Source organism: Falco peregrinus, chromosome 7, assembly GCF_023634155.1.
Source record: "Falco peregrinus isolate bFalPer1 chromosome 7, bFalPer1.pri, whole genome shotgun sequence".
NCBI lineage: Eukaryota > Metazoa > Chordata > Aves > Falconiformes > Falconidae > Falco > Falco peregrinus.
In genome coordinates, this window is record NC_073727.1 from 26680964 (window position 1) to 26701738 (window position 20775).

Consider the following 20775-nt stretch of genomic DNA (forward strand, 5'->3'; position numbering starts at 1 on the left):
TACTACAATTTCTACCCCAAAGAGCTGAAAGGGCACAAGCTGTAAAGCACAGGAAATGCAAAACACAACACAACACAGACAGAATGACAAGTGGTTGTTATTACTGAAATGCGTTACAAAATAAGTGGATTTTCAGGAGTTTTTTGAAGGAGGATAGTGAAGGATCTTTACGTACGTTAATTGGGAGGCTGTTCCATGTGTAGGAGGCAGCGTGGAAAAAGACACAAAGTTGGGAGTGAGCAAAAGAGACAAAAGGGGAATTAAGAGCGATGCTTGGGAAGTGCTGACGGTAAAGGAAATGAGGACCAAGGTTAAGCCAGAACCAAGAGTGCCTTGAACATGGCTAACTTTATGCAAGGGAGGAAAAAAAATTCCTGGCAAAGGCTTAAGAAGCAAGGAAACATGGGCAATTATACAGCAAAAGAGAAATGATTCGTGTAGCATGTCCCATAGGGGGGGGGAAAAACAAAAAGTAAGAGTTAGGAAGTGGGAGACCAGTTCACATCAAATAACTAGTGTAACAAACATTTCAGTCTCAAGGAATAGAAAAGAATTAAGTTCACTGAGATTATGACCAATACCCAGCCAGATGTGAAGAGTGGTAATATGATTAGACTGCAGTTATTCTTCATCTAAACCTGTTAAACCATGTGAAAAATCACATATAGCGTAATAACCACTTGCCCAAAATAAATTCAAATGGAAAAGGTTAGAAAAAAGGTATTTTAAACATGCCATTCAATGTAGCAGTAAAATATGTTTGTTGTGGTTGTTCTATAAAATGAGTAAACTCATTTGGTGCACAAATAAATTCTGTACCATACAGGGGTTTAGCTGCTGTATTCCTATTCATCATCACTGTCACCAGTTATGAGAAATACACAAACTCTCAGTATACACTTAACTTCGATGAAGAAAACTTTTAAAATACAAATCTGTGACTCCATAAGAGAAATCAAATTAAGATATTTTTTTAAGCATACGAAGGGGAATGAAATACTATGACTTTACTTGTTCCGAGCCAGGAGCACCTTTTTGCATGGTCTAATTTTATGTTCCTTCCAGATTACAATTTGTGTCACTTACAAGTACATATTCATTAGCTCTTGAGAGCTAAGTGCAAAGAAATTGAGCAATTTGTCACTAACATTAGTAATAGAAACTTTTATATTATTGAGCCTTAAAAAGCAATATTGGAATTTATATTACTGCTTCCTCTCCTTGCCAGTATTTTCGAAGAAATTATAAACATATTCATTAATACTCGTAGTGTTTTATATATTTTGGGTTTAAACACAAATCCAAGCCCAAGCAACTCACACCTTACGAACAGGTGTGGAGCTTGGATATTTGTATGAGTTCAACTCATCACATCATTGATGTCCATCTCTACAATAGATTAAATCAAATCATCATATTTTGCTGGGAACTTAAAAACAGACATCTAAGCCTCTACTCCTTTTCCATATAGTTATAGTCGACCAGTAGGCCCAATCAGCAGCACTACTTTTTCTTCTTATTTTCTTTCTGCTCATACTGTCACAAATTCACTGTTTAGAATTAGATGATTGAATGTTGGTCACTTCCACTATATCTCAGTGATAGGACTCAGTGAAGTGCAGAGAGAAAGGGAGCAGAAAGAGGGAGAGCAGAGAGAGAGTTTGGTTGGTTGGTTGCAAACTGTTTTACAAGTCCTCCATTTAGGAAAGCTTTCTTTAACTCCAATTAGAGCTTGTAGGAAAAATCTTTTCGCTTCAAAATGCAACATGACTTCAAAAAATTCTACATAGCTTTTTGCAGATTTTCAAGTGTACAAATAACAGGATGTCAGTTAGACCCTAATTACAAATTTTATGCATCTCTGTGCTATATGAAGGTATATCGCACACACTCATATTATACTACCTCAGACACTCGGGGAAATCTGTACTTACCCACAAATCATGTTCAGCATAATCAAACAGCAGCCAAACCTTTCTGTCACTGTGAGAAAGGAAAACCTTCTGCAATGCAATCACATTAGGGTGCTTCAGCTCTCGTAAAAGCTGCAAAGAAACAGAGAAGCTCTTGTTACTTCTGTGTTTTTTTAAGAAAGACACAAGACAACAAAACAGGGCTTAGCACAAAGAGTGAGCAATTAATCCTAGAAGAGGCCCTAGAAGAAAAGATGCCAGTGATTCAGCACATAATCCTCAAAATGTCAAAATCTGTATATACACAGCCTCCGTGGCATGGGTTACTGTTCTGCCAACACAGCTGGCCATCACCAGCTACCCTTCTTTGCCCCACAGTCAGCACACAGCTGCCCATCCCACCTACTCATCCCACTCACCCTCAGCCTCTATCCTAAAGTAAAAGATGTTACTACACACAAACATAACTGTTCTGTTAAAGGTGAACATCAGGATTTGAGAATGCCAGAATGAAGTCTGTATTGCTGGTCCAGCTCTTTATGTGGACAACGCAGTCCTTGATCACCACATAAATTATTGGTAGTACAATGATTTCTTTTGCATTGGATCCCTGTCTCACTTGCCTAGAAGTCCACAGGGTGGATCTTCTCAGAATATAAGGCTGCTTTCAAAAAGAAGTTTACCAAAGCCATTTTTCTAATCATTGTTTCAACTACTATCCCATAATGCAGAAATAAACCCAGGCTTATTTATGGCTTGCCAGAAAGAAAACTAAGTCTCATGACTAATTAGACAGCACATTAAAACAGGCACCACTGCTGAAGTCATCCTTCTGCCAGATTAAATCAGTCTCAGGAGGAGTTGGGAAGCAGTACTCCCAAAAACATCACTTCCATGGAATCACTTTTTTTTTTTTTCCCCTCTTCCATACTGCAGTCACAAGAATGATTGATCACTTCTGTTTTATCTGAAAATTGCTTTCATCTGCAGCACTAGTATATAAATTGCCAAAAATCAATTTATAATGGTGAAATAGTAAATGCAGTAGGTTCCAAGGCACATTTGAGAGAAATGAATTGTCCCTTTTTTCACCTTACAGAGAAAGATGCAATATGGGGGCGGGGGGGGGGGGGATAGGGGAATATGGAAAATTATTAATTTTAATTTATATTATCCTTTGGCTATACAGGTATCTGTCAAGACAAGGTATGTTCTAAGGAATATTACAACTGCTTAGATCTATTCCAGTTTTCCAGCAAATGAAATAATTTAAATGCCTTTTCTACTAAGCAGGAAGCATTTTCTTTTTGTTTCTTCCTCTCTCTAAGCACTAAGAACTTCTAGCTGTAAAAGAAATTCCTCCCTAATGAACTGATCAATAGTCACACCCAGGTATCACTTACAAGATACCAGTAGATATCATTTTATCACGTAAATAGTAACAACTTGCAGAATTATAACCTAACAATACTCTAGAGATTAAAATAAGTCTCTTCGACATGCATCAAGAGATGTTGCTGTATACTTTGTCTTTAGCAATATTAAAAACTGTTTTCCAGTAGGGACTTGATGTAATGCCTCTGCCTCTTCTCTTTTCTTTCTCAATAAGGAGTTCTTTCTATTTTATGATAATTTTTACACTATGAGGAGGAAAAAAAAAAAATATAGTAGGCACTTTTTTTTTATTTGCTGTTAGATTTTTCTTAAAGATACTGTTGGCTGCAATAGCAGTATAAAATAACTCCAGATTTTTCTTCCTTAAAAAAATGAGATTAAATAAACCATTATCTCAAAATATGTAAAACTTTGCAGTAAGAAACAGCCATAGAGAATATATTTCCATATCAAATGCTAGCATATAATAAACACTAACAGAAATATTATGTAGAGCATTAAGAATGGGAAGACTGCCTAAAGCATTGTGCATTAACAGAAAGGTACTATATGAAAACGAGACAGGAATGTGTATATTTCAGTTCTGAAACACTTCTGCTCACACCAGTCCACAGAGAGAAAACGTACATAGCAGTGGGCTATCAGAACAGCCTGATTAATAAATGAACCTGAAACCTCTCCTTTTTATGCAAGTCACAAAAAAGGATACTTTAATATGAAAGAAAGTGTAAATTTCTTACCCAAAACAATGACATACACTCATTTACAATGAGTAAGTTACTTCTAACGCATCATTCTTCTCTTTTGATTCAACTTAGATGACACAATAAGCATCCCTATCCACACCCAGCATTTTTCACATGAGTTACTGGTATGATCTTAAACACTGATTACCGTTACAAGTAAGGGAACGTGGGAAGAAATCAAGTTAGTTTTATACTACACATGTTGAGTTTCTAACAGAGAATGTCTGTATCTGAGCTGAAGGTGAAGAATACAGTACTCTAAGGCCAACAGTGTCTGCAAAAAAGTTCTGACACGATTTGCAGCTACTGGATGACTGGTTACAGTTGCAGACATAGATGGTAAGAGCTCCCACCAAACTAATAAAGCCTGTTTACGCAGGTTACAAACACAGTCTCTACCTGCCTGCTTCTCCAGCCTGGCCTGCTCATAAAAGCTAGCAATTTTTCTAAATTGTACTGTAAATGAACATGTTAAAAGCAGTAAGATTGTTTTTAAAGGTGCAATCTAGAAGATGCTGGGATGCTCCTGACACCTTAATCATGGCGGCTACTGCAGCCTTATAAATAAAAATGTTATGTTTTTCTCTCACGAGAAGTAGTTACACAGCAAAATATTTCAGAGATACGAATGCTTACCAAAAGACATCTTCTCTAATAGTTATATTTAATGGGATATTCATCATTTATAAAGAACATATATGGACTTGATTCTCTGACTTAAACTCCTTCTGTAGTTATTTAGACACCAACCAATATTAAAAACTAGACTGAAAACTTGTCAAGTAATCTTGTTAGATTATTAGACCATGTTAGATGGAACATGTAACAGAAAATACTGGTAAGTTATTATTAAAAATATTAAAATAAGCTTTTGTGTTATTGATTCTGTACTCCAACAGATTAATTAATTTGTTAAATCATTTTTCTTTTAATTCATTAAATCAATAAATAAGGTGGAAGGCAACTCAAATTTTATTTTCTTGTCACCTGTCTTAAGTGAATGCTTTAGCACTTAGCACAGCTAGTAATTTTGGAAGTGCTTTTGTAGTTTCAGCAAACAACAGACCTGTATACCACCTTCTTCTACTATATACTAGTACTATGTATAGATAAATATATATAATAACACTTCTAACACTAATATAACAGGAGGCCACAAAAAATTTCATGTAAAATAGAAACCTGCAAGTGGACGGAAGCGGTACACATCCAAACCAGCACAGTTTTAAAGGCTTTATGACATTCTGGCTGTCAAGACTGTGAATGCTGCACAGCAGCCGGGAGCCATACCAAGAAAATGTTGGCTCTAGAGTCCAACACACTGGTCAAGAATGGAAGATCTGCTCTAGCTATGCTGGGCTTGCAATGGTGCTAGGCACCAACTAGATGACATGAGAAACTATAGCTCAGGGTACAATTGGCTAGCATGAGTCACCAACAGAAATGTCGGTCAGATTTACAGCTGAAAATAACCTCATCTAGAGACAAAGACAAGCAGAAGAGAGTGACCACAAGGACTGAACAGGTCCACAAAGAGCGGAGATGAGGGGAGTCATTCAAAAAGCACTGGAAAGGTGGGATCAGAAAGGAATACAGGGCAGAACTAAATACACAGCTATGGAAATCAAGAGAGTGCAAATGTGAGATGTTTCAAAGATAATTATTGATCTGCCGTTTAGCTAAAAAGAAACCTGAGATTTCAAAAACAGTATTTTCATTAAAGCAGACAGGGGGAAGCCAATAATGTGAAAACACGGGGTCATATTTAAAGCTACTTGCATCGTGGCTGTATCAACTACGTACCCTAATGACTTTTACGCCTGACTAGAATTTTGTCAATATTTAACCTCCACACCAACCACCTAACAGTACTCTCATTAATATTTGTCTAAATAGCTTCAAAATTATGTACTGCTTTAAAGGATGCCAGGGTAGTCCCCAGTTGCCCAGCTAACCCTACTCTTGAAACAAAGACCTAACTCATGTTAGATTTGCCACTTTAGATTTTCTGCCAGCTTCTGCTATGAAGGGTTGTGGGTTCCTATCATCTTTGTGCAGACTAAGAACGAACCTGACTTCAAATTCTCTGAATAAGGGAGCAGAAAACCTAATTGTTAAATATATTGCCCAAACTGGGGGTGGGTGGGGTGGGGGGGTGGCAGGGGAAGAGTGTCTTAAGACTAGAGTTAGACTTTAGCTTGGTATAATGTTTCACCTTGCCATGTCACCCTTTCACTACTCCCTTTATTAGCAGTCACGTGCCACATATATCTAACAGTTAAGTCATGCACCTTTTCCTGAAATGGTTGTATGTTTGTTCATCACCACAAACACATTTCACAAATGTGCATTTTAGCCATATCTAGAATCCCAACGACAACTTCAGAGACACGGTAAATAATTGTCTACAGCTTTTCTGCACCACAGATTGCTGTATAAACTTTAAACATACAAAATGGATAGATGAGACATAATACCAATACTATTTTTCTTAGGTCTTTCACAAAAGTAAATCAGTTTGGAGACTTGGTTAATTCAAGTCTAAAGTTAGAAAGAAGTTGTTAATAAACTGTCCTAGTAATTGAAAGATTGCATGCTACCTGACAACGTTTTATTACAAGGTAACAGCCCAAATGTAAAAAGGATCTGCAACTGCTAAAATCTATTACTAAGTGAACACAACATCCTATTTTGATGGTACTGTAGCTTACTGTTCCTCTAAAATTTCAAGTTCCATCATACACAAGTTGCAGTAAAATGCTAATAAAAACCTGTCTCAGGTGAGTAACAGTATGTATCGGTCTTGGTAACAGCATACAAAGCAGTTTAGGTAGAAAGTCATTCAGAAGGACATCATTCTGAATTGTCAACATCTGTGCAACTTTAATGGCTTTCTTGTAAACCTATTAGATTTTTTGATTATTCTTCTGGTCAAGCGAATCGTACAAATGCCTTTGCTCGCCACTTCTCTTAGTTGATGCCACAGTCTCAAATCTTAAAATGCTGCATTTGGATAGCCCGAATGGCATGAAACAGCTTGTACGATTCCAGGCAGCTACACACTATATACAGAATGGCAGTAATTTCTTCAAAGGGTAACAGAAACTAGATGAAATTAACTGCACAAAATTCTGAATTCATGCACTTAGAAACTAACCAAGAATTTCTACTAAAGACTAAGAAGGCATCAGGTACAAGTGACAAAAAGGTAGAACCGGATTACTATAGAACAAAGAAAACTGAGAGCTTAAGTCTGATACTAGATATACTAGTTGAGGTATTTACAGGAGAAAAGAGGTGTATTGATAGCAATACATAAAAGACTTCTGTGATGTACTTTTAAATATTACATGTGGTTTTCTTTACCTATGCTCAAACATCTCCCCTTCCACACACACACACACACATACACGACGATGAACGCACCCTGAAAGAGGCAAAGGGTGTCCACAAGAGCAGTCTCTCCCTCAACAGGGAAGAAAAAGCTTACTCAGTTATGTAACCAATAAAATATTGAAAGGAAATTAGATTGATATCCATTAAAAAACAGAGGCATGAGCATTGAAAATGAAAGACATAATTACGCTAAATGACAATCATGGTTCAAGAACAGGCAGATACAACTGATAAGAGATAAATTTACCCTGCAGCATGGGATCTCATGAACAGAAAGGTTCAAGAATGTGCCTCAATAACAGGGAAAACAGCATCTCTCATTTGCAGCTTGATCGTAATTTGGGGGGAAAAAAAGTTACTAGCTGAATTTGATGTAACAGTCAGGCACTAGATTCAGTGATGCAATACGTCTGCGTAGTATGTGCTTTTATAGAAGCCTTCATGAAAGGTGGGTTTGGTGAGGACTGATTATTTCCAGCAGATGAAAAAATTCATGTACTGATTGGCAGCCACCTTCTACAGTAATTTGGTTTAACCTTAGCCTACAAATTATCACCATATAATGCAAGTAACTTTTAGATGAAGTAGACCAGCAATTATGAATTGCTCTTTTGAGGTACAGAAAGTTCAGCCTCTCTCCCCACAAAGAAAAAGACAACTTCTGTGAGACAGAAGGAGAGTTACCCTGTTACTAGTATAACCATCGTGATCAATTACAAAGGCGTTTAGCACATTTAAAAATAGTCAAGGCAGCACATTCCTCAAAGAACTAACTGTTGCACAGAAATACTTTTACACCACAGGATGAATAATACTTTCTAGCTAAAACCTACAAAAGCAGGGTGAAGACACTTTCATCTCACTGCGAAGGAAACCTAAGAAAAATTAGGGAAAACAGGAAGACAAACATCACTCTCACTACTGACACTAGTAAAACTTGCAGTAAACATGTATTTCTGTGTCAGCAATGACAAAACCCGCAATCATCTTCAGAAATTTATTCTGAGGTCAATATCATCTAAGAAGTATTCCTATCTTTCACACAGTTTACTCCAATCTTTTGATCTACACAGTTAAACTGATCTGGAACACCCTTGGTAGTTTCTTTGACAGAAATGCACTCTGCTACCCCAACCATCTTCAAGGCTAGAATCAAAACATTTAACGGATGGAGATGTGCATCACAAGAAGTCATAGGAAAGACCAAAGCACGAGCCTGATCCCTCATAAAAGCAATTGTACAGTGTAGAATTTTAAAGCTGCCTCTTGTGTGATAAATCTATTCAAAGCCTCTAGGGTCAATGAAGTTGGTTTTAAATTGAAGCTGGGGTTTTCAAAGGAACCTAAAGATCATCATTTTACTTTCTCAGAAGCTCTTTAAAACTTCCAACTTACTTAGATGTTATTAATCAAGACTAGATCCTCTCCTCCGTGTTATTAGTATCATCCCTTCCATGTAGACCCTCTGATGCCTATTATCATACTGAGCTCATGCTGCAGCTTTTACCTCAGGGAGGTATATGGGCTTCTCAAAATAAAAAAAGGCAGCTATTAATTTTATTAAACTTGTAAGAACAATTCTTTTCTAACTGTGCTACAGGCTTCAAAGTTATCAGAAAGAAGAAAAGAGAGGGAAACTGAAAGTGCACCACATTAAAAAAAGTACTCAAAAATCAGCTTTGTTCAGTGATCCAAATTGATTCTCAGGTTTGAGATTTTCCAGTTTGGATTCCCTTTTCTAGTTGGAGAAACGCCACTTACAGAGTTACCACATAACTGATGTGTAAAAAAAAGAAGTAGTAATAAAGTCTTTACTTTGTAATAGCTTCAAGCTGAGCAGGTATGAAGGGTCTGTTTATCAGTCCTTCCAGCTGTAAGATGACTGTGGCTAGCACATGTGTAAGAGGTCTCAAAAAGATGTGGGCAACAAAAAAAGACATGGAAATATATATATATACTAAATAAATAAATATTTAAAAAAAAAAAAAAAACAACAAAAAAACCAGCACTGTTGAAGGAACCTGAGAAGAAAGGTGAAAGTTGAAATGGTAGCTTAAACTCTGCTTCAGAGAGGACATATTCTTTGCATACTCGTCTGGTCAAGCCCTGCCCTTGGACAGTCTTTGGCACACAAAACCAAGTGCAGGAGGCAGACTGAAATGCCAAAAATTAACAAGTGCCATTCTTACATGAACTGCTAATGAACTTACATGAACATAAACTGAGGAGTTTACAAAGCACGCTCCAAATTAAAATTAACAAGCTGAAATATTTTAAAGCATGAGTCCAAACAGACTCTCTTCTTCCCTCTAACCCTCCTCCTACACAAGCACCCAATTTTCATCAGTTTAATCTCAAGTAGTCCTTCATATTGAAATGTCCCTCTAAGCCTGCTCTACACGTCCTTCAGCCTTCTCCTTTCTTCACAGTTCCATCCCTCTGAAGCATGCAACCACACACCAAACTGTGAGGGCTCTGAACTCCCACAGCAGAACGATAAACTATGTTTAAAAAAATAAATAAGTAAAAAGACACTTAACAGAAATTAGCCAGTAAATTGCCAAATGCCAGGACAGGAAGAGGACAAAAATGTGCTCCACCCTCCTCCTATGACAAGGATTAAGAAAGTATTTATTCCATAAATATTTTCATTTCAGGAGCTGAAAATGGTCTGGCATTGCTAAATAATATTATTATTCTGAAACAAAAGCTTGGCAAAAGACTTCATAAGTATTACATTTTAACTAAAATAAAGGAACAGAAACTAGGGTAACTGCATTTTTATTTCTTGAGGTTCTCAGCAAAATAAAATTGAGTAACTTTAGCTTTTCTTGGAAAACAGAGGCAGAAATACAAGTATGACAACTCTTTCCATTTCTTAGTTACCCACATGGCATACCATGGCACAGACTTCTTTCTACATGGAAAAAAAGAACTATTGTAAAATTACTTCCAAAACAAGAAAATTGTTATTTTTTTATACAACTAAGTAAGGAAATGCCAAGATTAAGATCATAGAATGTCAGCTAAGCTCCAGTGCCCATATTAAATATATAATTTATTTTCATATATTTTCTAGAAAATACATCTGAATTATTAATTTCTGCATCTTCCTAATGGAAACCTTGTTTCCTTTCAGACAATCAAATTCTAAGCTTTCTCTTCTATTAAAGGCAGCTCTGTAGCCAAACGTAGTCAGTTTGACAGAGATTTAACAATAACCATTTTCCTCCCAATTGGAAGGTACAGAGAAGTTTAAGCTCTGTATCTCTCCACAGAGTTTTTTCTCCTTATTTGGCCTACAATAAAAGAACATTAATCCACACAGATAACACCAACAACTAAATCGAAAACATCTATGAGCATACTCCAAATTTGCTTTTTGGTTGACAAAAAATACATTTTCTGCTACTGAGAAGAAATTTCCCCATGGAACTAAAAAATACTTTTAAACCTAAAGCTATATTAGAACAGTCTTTACAATGGGGCAGGAGGATACAACACACCACTTCGCTAACATAGCTTTAAAATTCAGAAGCAGCATCACATAATTCCACAAACCTACACATTCAGTCTGGGGTTCAAAAGTGCAAATGGTTTTCTCTTGCAATGCTTATTCTAACATTTCTGCACTTTTCCTCACAACCAGTTACAATCTTACTCTTGCACTGTATCTCACAGAGAATAAACAGCAACAGCAACTGAGGTTTTACAAAACCCTTGTAGAAGGGCAACTAACAAGACTAGACATCAGTTCTGATCAGTCATCCATTTTTCAAAGTAAGTTTTCCTCTCAAAAAGTTCAGAAAGAGAAATATTATATAAACCAGAATAAAAGGAATAGTGTTTTAGCAAAGAATGGCCAAAAAGTGTATTTTTCCAACCTCAGGATGATTATTTATGGCACCATTGTAATCCATCTCTCAAGAGGTAATGGATTTCTAACCTATGCAAAGGACTGGACAGTTATTGCAATGCTATCCTGAAAAGAATTCCCATAGAAATTATTTTTACAACCTATGTGTCCCCTTGATTCCTAAAGTTCATTATCTCCTACTTAACTTCTTGATTTTTATTATTAAATTGAAATTTTCATTTTGTGATACTCTTCCATTTTCCACAGTTTAGTATTACAAGCTACACAACACAAATTATATCATCAGTTATTTGACTGTTTCATGAAAATAAAATCTAGATCTTGACAAAAACTTCCATCCAATAACTTCTTGTATCCCACCAGTGATAACAAACAGAATTCCAGAATACGTCTTTTGGACTCAGAGAAAAGTGCAATTCTGTGCCTCTGCTTTAGATCCTGAATTATTGCTATTACATGATACGAAATTTTCCTGTTTTTTTTTCTATACAGATCCAGAGCACATCAAGCATGACAATGCTGAGCTGCTTAAAATCCCGCTCACACCTATACCCAAGACCCAAAGCATCTGCCAAAACCACCTGTAAAAATCAATCTGTGTGGGGTTCTCCCAGACGATAGCTAACAGATTTGGCTCTGTAATAAATTGGCTGGGAGACTGCCAGCATCTCCTCTTAATCTGACAGCTCAATAATGAAAGCACTCCCACCGAGTGGCAAACCTGGCTCCAGTCTTCCCCGTTGCTCTGACCCGCTGAATGGAAGGGGCACAGTGCAAGTATGACTTCGGGACAACACACGGAGTAAATAGACATGACTCCCTGCAGCCTGAAGGAAGGTATCCCAGCCCTGGATGGAACCAAGAAATGTTGCATACATCAAGTAACTGAAATCCCACACAGCTTCTCAAGTGTGCATGCTGAATGATACAAATCCAACTCCAGATTTTAACTCTACCTCTGCTTTGTAAAGGACTTCGTGTATTATTCAAGGTTAAAGAGTATGCTGCTGAGTACTGTCACACCTAAGTCCTCAGCCTGCATACAATTATTTCTCCAATACAAAAACATACAGGAATATAAATCAAGTCTTATAATTAGGCAACAGTCTAACAATAATTCAGAATTTCCAATAGCATATTAAAAAGGCAGTCTTCCTATAATACGAAGTATTAATCCAACACTCCCCTGTGACTCAAAACTGTTTGAAAAGAATTAGTGGTGGCTTAACTTTGTAGCCACTGGTTGTATGCTAGATCACATACCAGCTGTCCTGCAGTCAGCCTAAAGCAGCATTAAGTCCACGCTCTGAGAAACTCTAAAGAAATGAAAATCAAGTGCCTATGCCCTAATCTGGACCAAACACCAATGGCTGATTCAGCAACGCAGCAGCAGCCTCCAGTCAGGATACAATTCTGTTAGGTCACATTTCCATAATGCTGGATCACAGAAACAGTGTGATCTAGAAGATTTTATTATTCCTTCCTGAAAAATCTACTACGTTTTCAGTGGCAGTATTGCATGACATAAATTGTATGTATTTTAGCATTTCAGGACGCAAACAAAGAATTACCTTTGCACAGTTAAAGCGAGAAGAACAGAAAGAAAAAAAAAAAAGGAAAACTAATGATTAGTCTTCATATGTACTCATTCTACTTACTCCTGACTGGGAAGCAGGAGTTTAGATATATAATTTATAGTTCAAGTCTTCTTTAAATGGAAAGTTAAATCAAATCAGAGCTATGAATTCAAAACATATTAAGCACATTAAAACTCTGTTCCTTACGGGAATCAAGTTAAAGCTGCTTCAGTTAAATGCAGTTAAAGCTGAATGACAGCACCCATTAAAGTTTGATGTACTTCAACTGATTTGCTTTTATGTCTTACCTCTAGTTAAGCAAGCTAATAGACAAGCCTATAGTTGCAAGTATAAACTGAGTCTAATACTATGCTCCAAGCGAGAAATGCGCCTGCAGACTGGAGGAGAGAAAATGAGTATTTTTCTGGTCATTAACTTCCTTTCATTAACTTGGGTCTGTTTAAAGTAGCAAAAGTTTTGCATGTAGTTTTATGATCAGGTTTCTTTTATACTGTTTAAGATTCATTTAAGAGTATTACTCTTTCAGAGCTTCTGCTCAAGAACTATAGAAGTAATTAGTCTGTTGACAGTTATTTACAACAAATCCAGCATTTCACTCTGGAAGTACACAGCTAGGATCTTCTCAGTGTTTATGAATACAATTACCTATTAAATTTTTCTGCTTTTGCTCACTGGTTTTCACTTTTTACCCAAATTTTCTGCAATCTTTTTAGCCACAAATCTAATGTGTGAAGCAAGCTAAAACAAGATGTTCATTGGCGGTCTCCCAAGTCATTAAACGCCTACCACAAGATTCCTCTCATACTCGCAAGATCAGACTGCAACTGGATAAAAAAAATAAAAATCAGTTTGGAACCTAAAGCCTGCTATTTCCTCATTCTTCTACTAAATATGAAAAACTCTTCAATGAGGCAACAAATGCAGCAAAACCAGTATTTCCCCCAATAAGAACTGATATGGTTCAGGAAGGCTCAAAAGGTGGCTTAATGTAATATACCATTTGGTGAGCAAATAGATACAAATACAAACAAGATATGGTAAATAGGCTCTTATGGCAATCCATAAGGACTCTGAACAACAAAGGTTCTGTAAGAGAGGTTTTGAAACCTGTAGATAATAAGAAGAACAAACTAACTAGTAGGAACTAGTAACTGGTTAATATTTACCACCATGAGAAGTTAGGCATGTGGCATTCTGCATTTAATCTTCTACTGAATATAAATTTTCTCTAAAGTAAATTTTACTGCAAGCAAATGGGAACTGAACTGACTTTTTGCCCAAGGCAGCAAAAGCCATGGGGCCCTGAAAACAACACACCATGAACACTCATGTTAGACTTTCTTCCCGAGAACTGAATGCAGATACTGTCCCTGATATTATGCAGAAATGAGTAATTGGAAGTCACTCTCAAGACCTGCAACAGAACTCTTCCAGATCTGGTGTATCTCATTAAGCATGCAATTAGCAGTAGCAAATAACATTTTAATAATCCCAGCCAAAATGTCAGAGTTCATTTATGTGCATCTTCCTTCTGGAATAACAATTTCACACTGCCTGAAGTAAGAGAAATCCATGTTTCAGAAGTTAGGAAACTCTCCTACACAATTATGCTGTCACCCAGTATGGAGAATTCCAAAGATTACAGCAAGCCTCCTGCATGTTTGCGCCTCCTGACTTTGCCAAACTAGTTGTTTGGGCTGAGATTTTCCAGTCTGGGCACTTGTGAACATCCGGTTGTTCATATAAACCATTTAGCCATTTACAAGACCACCGCTGAGGTCAAAATGTTTAATACATGTGTGTCCCTACTCAGAGAAGTAAAGAGCTGCTGTACTTGATCCAGACTCAACGCATTTCAAGCCTGCTTACTACCCTGCCCCTGATGTGGCAGAGGCAAACACCAAAGGAAAGAACACAAGCAGCACACATGCAGTACAGCTCTTTTGTGATATGAGCTCTCAGCTTCCAGCAAGCCACCAGATCAGGGATTGAGAACCAGTTTGAACCAAGGTCCTTCACTGGTGTTGTGCATTTGCTCAATTAGATCCCAGCCACATTCCTCCTCCACAAATTAGTCCTACACCGGGTCTCTACAAGATGGAGAGCTGTGTTTCAAAATCAAGTCGTATCGGCGAGAGATTGGCTATCTTCCTGCAGTTGCCCTAGTTCTTCCCTTCTCAGGAACACTAACAGTTCCCTAAGTTTTCCATACAACCCTGATTTTAGACCTCACGCATATTCCTTCACTTTACCCACTTCCAACTCACAGATTCCCAGTCTGTTTCGTACAGACGCAGTTTTGTATCACCTGCTTTCTTGACTCCCCTTCTCTTTACCTTCTCTAGAGCTACTGTGCTCTCTCTGAGGCGGAAGGGGATCCGGATGGCACACAGACACTCAACAACTGAATGCACCAGGGATTTATGAGGTTGGCAGCATCTGGTTTGCTCTCAGCTCTTGACTTCTGTAATTCATTTTTAAGACATTCTAGTGACTTTGAATTTGCCTTTTTGACTACTCCTAAACCTGGGAGCTGTTTCCAGAACAGTGATGAAGATTCCAAGATTCTCCCCATATCCTCAACCTGTACCAGAGTAACGATCATTCAGTAAGTCACTGCTGCCTGTAAATAGCTAGGGCTGTTTCCCTCCCATTAAAAATCAACGCTAATAGACACAAACATAATTTTATCCCACAAGCTGCTCAGTATTATGAGATATTTTACACTTTTGCACAGGTTAGCAAAGAAGCCAAACTAGGCTAAGCAATTTTGTATCACCAAACTGTTATCTGATGCTTCATTTTCCCTTGGAGGGGGAAATGTTATTTGTGCATACTCTGTAGAAATGGACTTTTAAGACCTTTAAAACTGTGAAATGACACACAACAGATACAGCTCTGGCACTAAAACAAAGGAGAAAGTTCCTCCAATTTTTCTGCTGCTTAATTCAGTCCCTGAGAAGAAGGCTGACTTCTTCTGGGGCAAGGGACATGAAACTCGCCCCAGAAAGAGGGGAGGTAGGAAGAAAGTGAAGGGACAGTCTCTGTCCAGAAAACCACTCCAGGAAGAAGGAAACCAGCATGACAGCCAGCAGGAGGAGAGGGACACAGGCTGCAGCTTACTGGCTGCTCCGCTCAGCAACACCAGGAGCAGGAGGAACGGCAGAGATGCCATCAGCAGCAAGGAGACACACGAGACCTTGGAAAAAGATGCTAGGGAAAAAAAAAAAAACCAAACAATACAACACACCAAGGGAAGGATACATGGGCTACAATGGTGAGGATCACAACTGGCCATGGAAACAAAAGTGAAGAGAGAAAAAAAAAACAGTAGGGGCACTAGCAAAGCTGAAGCAGGAAAAACAGCATTTGTGAGGCAAGGAGTGGGAAATGGGACAAAGAGTACAAAAAGGAATGAACTAGGCAGGAAAATCAAGACTGAGGCAAAAAGACTAGTGGAGGGGAAAGCAACGGGCAAGTATAGAAAATGTCAAGGGGTGAGACACACACAGAAAAGCATCCAGCACAGCAAACACCCCTCCTAAACTTGGCACAAAGTCCAGAGGCCCACCAATGCTCTTTTAAGCATTAGTTCCCATGAAAGCGAGGTTACTTAAGACAGCAGGCTAATGTCTGCATTGGAGCAGAAGGTTGGAAAGAAGAAAAAAAGCGAAGCATGGAACCGTTGCAGAGAAAAGAAGGCACATAAGGAAGAAGCTTCTATTTCCAAAGACAGGAAATGGGAAAATGTATAGTACCTGTCAAATTCTTGTATGAAAAGGGAAGGCAGAAAAAGAGGAGGGCTCAAAGAGTATGTCAAGGGTGGTAGAAAGAATGTGGGACTAGCGATATGTGATACAATTGAACTGTAAAAATGGAGAAAACTCTCCTGAAAACAGGTGAAAGATATGCAGAAGCTGATTGTAAGATTTCATTATTAGCACTCTACCATACAGAAGAAGCTGCAAAAGTAGTAAATATTGCTGCTGACAGACCCTGTGATAGATTAGGTAAATGCAAGGAGAATCAAAAAGTGTATCAACAGAAGAAAAGCAAGCAGGAACAAGAGCATATGAGAAGTCATGAATACTTACACACCAGATATCATAAGGAAGTCTAAGCAACAAAATATGAAGGATACTATTCAAAAAAAACCTATACAACAAAGAAGAGGTTTAGCATAGGAATTAGAGACAACAGCGTTTGAAAAAGACAAGAAGAGAGCATCTCTGCTAATCAAGACAAACATTTAAGCAGTATTGCTCTTGACTGAAGAGGCAAAGACAAGCTAATACATACAGCTAAGAGACCAGATGCATCATCTGCATTAAATCACAAAGGATGAACGCAGAAGACTTAACAGAATGAGAGCCAGAAGCCAGATCAGAAGGACAACAAGCAAAAGATTATAAGTTACATGCAAGTAGCCTGGTAAAAAGGATTAAAAAAACCTCTACAAAACGTTATTTTTTTCCTACTCAGACTGCAAACATTTTACAGTGGTTATTGAAATAACTGAATGTAATAAGACATTTTGCCCCAATTAACATGTCACTACAATACAATAGGATAACTCAGCCAAATAATCTAAGAAGTGCCACATGCACTTTGTTTCCACTCATTATGACATTTTCCACAGTTCGATAAAAATCAAAACAGCACATCTTTTATCGGAGACAATAAAAAGAGAGTAGGTCAAGGATTCTTCCTTCATCCTATTATTGCCAAGACAGAAAACATGTTTTTGCAATGCCCTACCTAACAAACATAGAAAAGACCTTTTTTATTTGGCAAGATGCTCAGGAAAAGTTCAGGCAAGAGGCCAGATGTTTTGTTTAAAAGCATAATGGTGTGGCTTAGCTTTGCTGAGGACCCACAAATAGTGACCTACAAATCTGGTCCCAATGCCTCTTTTTCTTATTTAATACCCAACATCAGAGTTTATCCCAAAGGTATAAAAACTTACTTATATGCACACCTTCCACCAAATCTCTTATAAAAGGCAAAAGTATATCCTATGCTGTAAAGACTACAACAGTCTTCCAGGAAGACAAAACTACATTCATAAGCAACGTAAGTATTTTATTTCATACATGAAGTTACTTTAGCACAATCTTTCATAAAAACAAGCTACACTGCTGAGTGCTACAGTGAGAGCGCTCAGGCACTCCTTGTTCCATACTGTCCCTTTCAGCTGTCCTCTCTTCCTTGACACTGTTACCACCTGCTTATTCCACCACACACAACCTATGTCCCCACCTAAGCAGCATACAGCAGGGTTTCATGTATATATGTGTCTATATAGCTTCCTCCCTTTGCTCCAGCTTTTTATGGCACAGTCCCTATTCAAGTAGCTGTGCCTGAATTTTGGCACAAAACTGAAATCTCAGAACAGATTTACATGACTTAGAAAAGCCCCTCAGTGTCTTATGCCACTGTAAGCATCCTTTTACCCCACTGCCTTCAGATTTTTACATATTTCAAATGAATGAAATTAATGTGATATGACAGAGATTTGATCGAGCAATGGAACTCAACAATCATGGAAAAGACATTACAAATACCAAACAAAAAGACTGAATGGTACTGAAGAAAATACAATGATAAATGGAAGTGTGAAAACACGCACCGATGAGTGCTATTTTATAAACCACAAATACTTTAAGAACTTCATTCCAGAAAAGCCATACCAGGAAGATTCCTTCCTTTAAATTTTCTTTACTATTCATAGCATATGAATTGGACTGCATGCAACAACAGAGCAATTAGTTTAAATACTGCCAATATTCTCACTGGTGATAATTGGTTGCTTCTCGCAAGAACATCTGTTCCACCTTCTTAAGAAATGAGGTACAGACCCTGTTACCTAGACAACAGAATCCTTCTGAGCATCACACACTATAAAAGGGCAATACCAACCTAAGTCACACTTCATATTCGTTTGCCCTACCGCTCCCTTATCACCGTTAAGCAACTGAATGCTGTGGCTTTTTAATATTAAGCCCATTATTTATCAGATCACAAAACCTCAGGTCCACTTTGACATGCATTAAAAGTAACAGCTGTGTTACTGTCCTTTGGCCAAGCAACAGTCACTTTGAGGCTTTGTATCCAGCCAGCTTCCACCACCGTGACTGCCAAATTGTCCAGCTGAAAATGCTGCAGCTTATGAGTACTCTGAGAGCAAGTCCTATCAAATCTAGAAAACTCCGCACAGTCCCCTTGAACATGATGCAAAAGTGGTCACCTTCACTGCCATGCCCCTGCATTACTGGAGATACTCAAGTGCTACAGGAATTCATCCCACACTAGCACTCACTACTGTCCTCCAGCCAAATTCGGGAAAGTAGCAGTAGATTAACCTTTGGAAGATGCCTTTTGTTGCCTTAGCAAACTCACCACAAATTCATAAATATTGATGAAGTATTTACAATAATGAAGTGCACCAGCTAACAAAATCCTCAGTATGCTTTACACAGATGGATTTATTTATTTTTTCCCTGCGTGTGTGTGATGGAGGACCAATGAACACAGAAGCTCAAATGATGTGTGAAACCTAAAGATTAAGCACTCAGAAATGAAGAGAGCTCACTGGGACAGAACAACCTGTAAAACAATCACTACCACTCAGCGATCACCCTAAATTAATCTCACTTAGTCTCCCTTTGACAACACCCTAAACTAACTTTCCCTCCTCCTTTACCTTCTTACCCTCTTCTTGGCTGGGAAAAGAGGAGCAGTACTGTCTATCCTCAAAAGCATATGCTGTAGATGTCCCTGTTGCGGGGGAAGCATCTGTAGGAAAACCCCTATAGATTTTATGCATTTCATTCTGCACATGCAACAGCAATTATGCCCTGGGTGTGTAAAGTTTCAAGTCAGTCAGTCAGTCAGTACAAGTTAATAGCACCAGAAAATGCCATGCAAGAGAAAAAGAAAAGGCTATTAAACCAAAATACAAGCAATCAGTTCACCACAGACCACAGGAGAACTAAACACTTTCAGACTTCACTAATGCAAACATGACTGGTACCTTGATGGGAACCCTTTGACAAGTTTTATTTCCACTAGTATGCAGAACACCACAGAAATGATTACGTGAACATCTGACAAGCAAGTAGATGGCATTTTGAGCATTGGCTAGAGTAACAAGGAGCATTAAGTTTAACCACAGAAGACAGACATGGTTTTGATTTGTTTTGCAGATTCTGCATTTTTAGAGGGGACTTCTAGGACACTTAATTTGATAAGACAGAAATGGAATGGTTTAAAGGAAGGATTCTACAGCAGCACCATATACAGAGCATTTCATAGGACAAAGATAAGATTTTAAATAATCCCAGCTGGGTAAGAATATAGATGTGTTTTTCAGGCCCATCCGTGTTGAAAAAAACCCATGAGTTCTGGAAGTACTGAAGAAAGAAAATAAGAGCTTGAAAATAGTCTTGATTTGAGATGCCCAGAAGAAGGAAAAATAAAATAATCCATCTGGGCTCAGACTTAAAATCTGAACAATGGAGATAGCTGAAAATGATTAAAACTTAAAATCACAATAAAATTCCTTATTTAGACTTCAAAGCTTCAAGCAAATTTGGTGAATTTCAGATGTGGAACAGCACAAAAGGCAATTTAGTAGCGGTAAATTATTTTTTAGGCCACAAGTATAATAAATGCTTAGAGACAGAATGTAAAGCTGCAAGGATCACCCATACTCACAAACCTAAAACAGACTAGATAAAACCTAGGCAAGAAAAAAAATCACCAATACATAACAAAAATAACATGTCAAGAAATAAGGAATTATTCCAAAGTATAAAGATACTAAGGCAGATGAGGGTACTGAGCAAACC

The 20775-nt window shown here is 37.8% G+C and overlaps 1 protein-coding gene across 2 annotated transcripts in view; it reads right to left on the reverse strand.

Moving 5' to 3' along the window:
* CDK19 (cyclin dependent kinase 19) overlaps positions 1-20775 on the reverse strand; it is a 133057-nt gene that overhangs the window by 80111 nt on the left and 32171 nt on the right. For both annotated transcript variants that reach the window (XM_055809932.1, XM_055809931.1), the window contains one exon: positions 1935-2045. Coding sequence is in view for 1 of the 2 variants with exons in the window: in XM_055809931.1 (XP_055665906.1) it covers positions 1935-2045 (111 nt within the window). In the remaining variant the exon portion in view is untranslated. The remainder of the gene's footprint in view (positions 1-1934; positions 2046-20775) is intronic.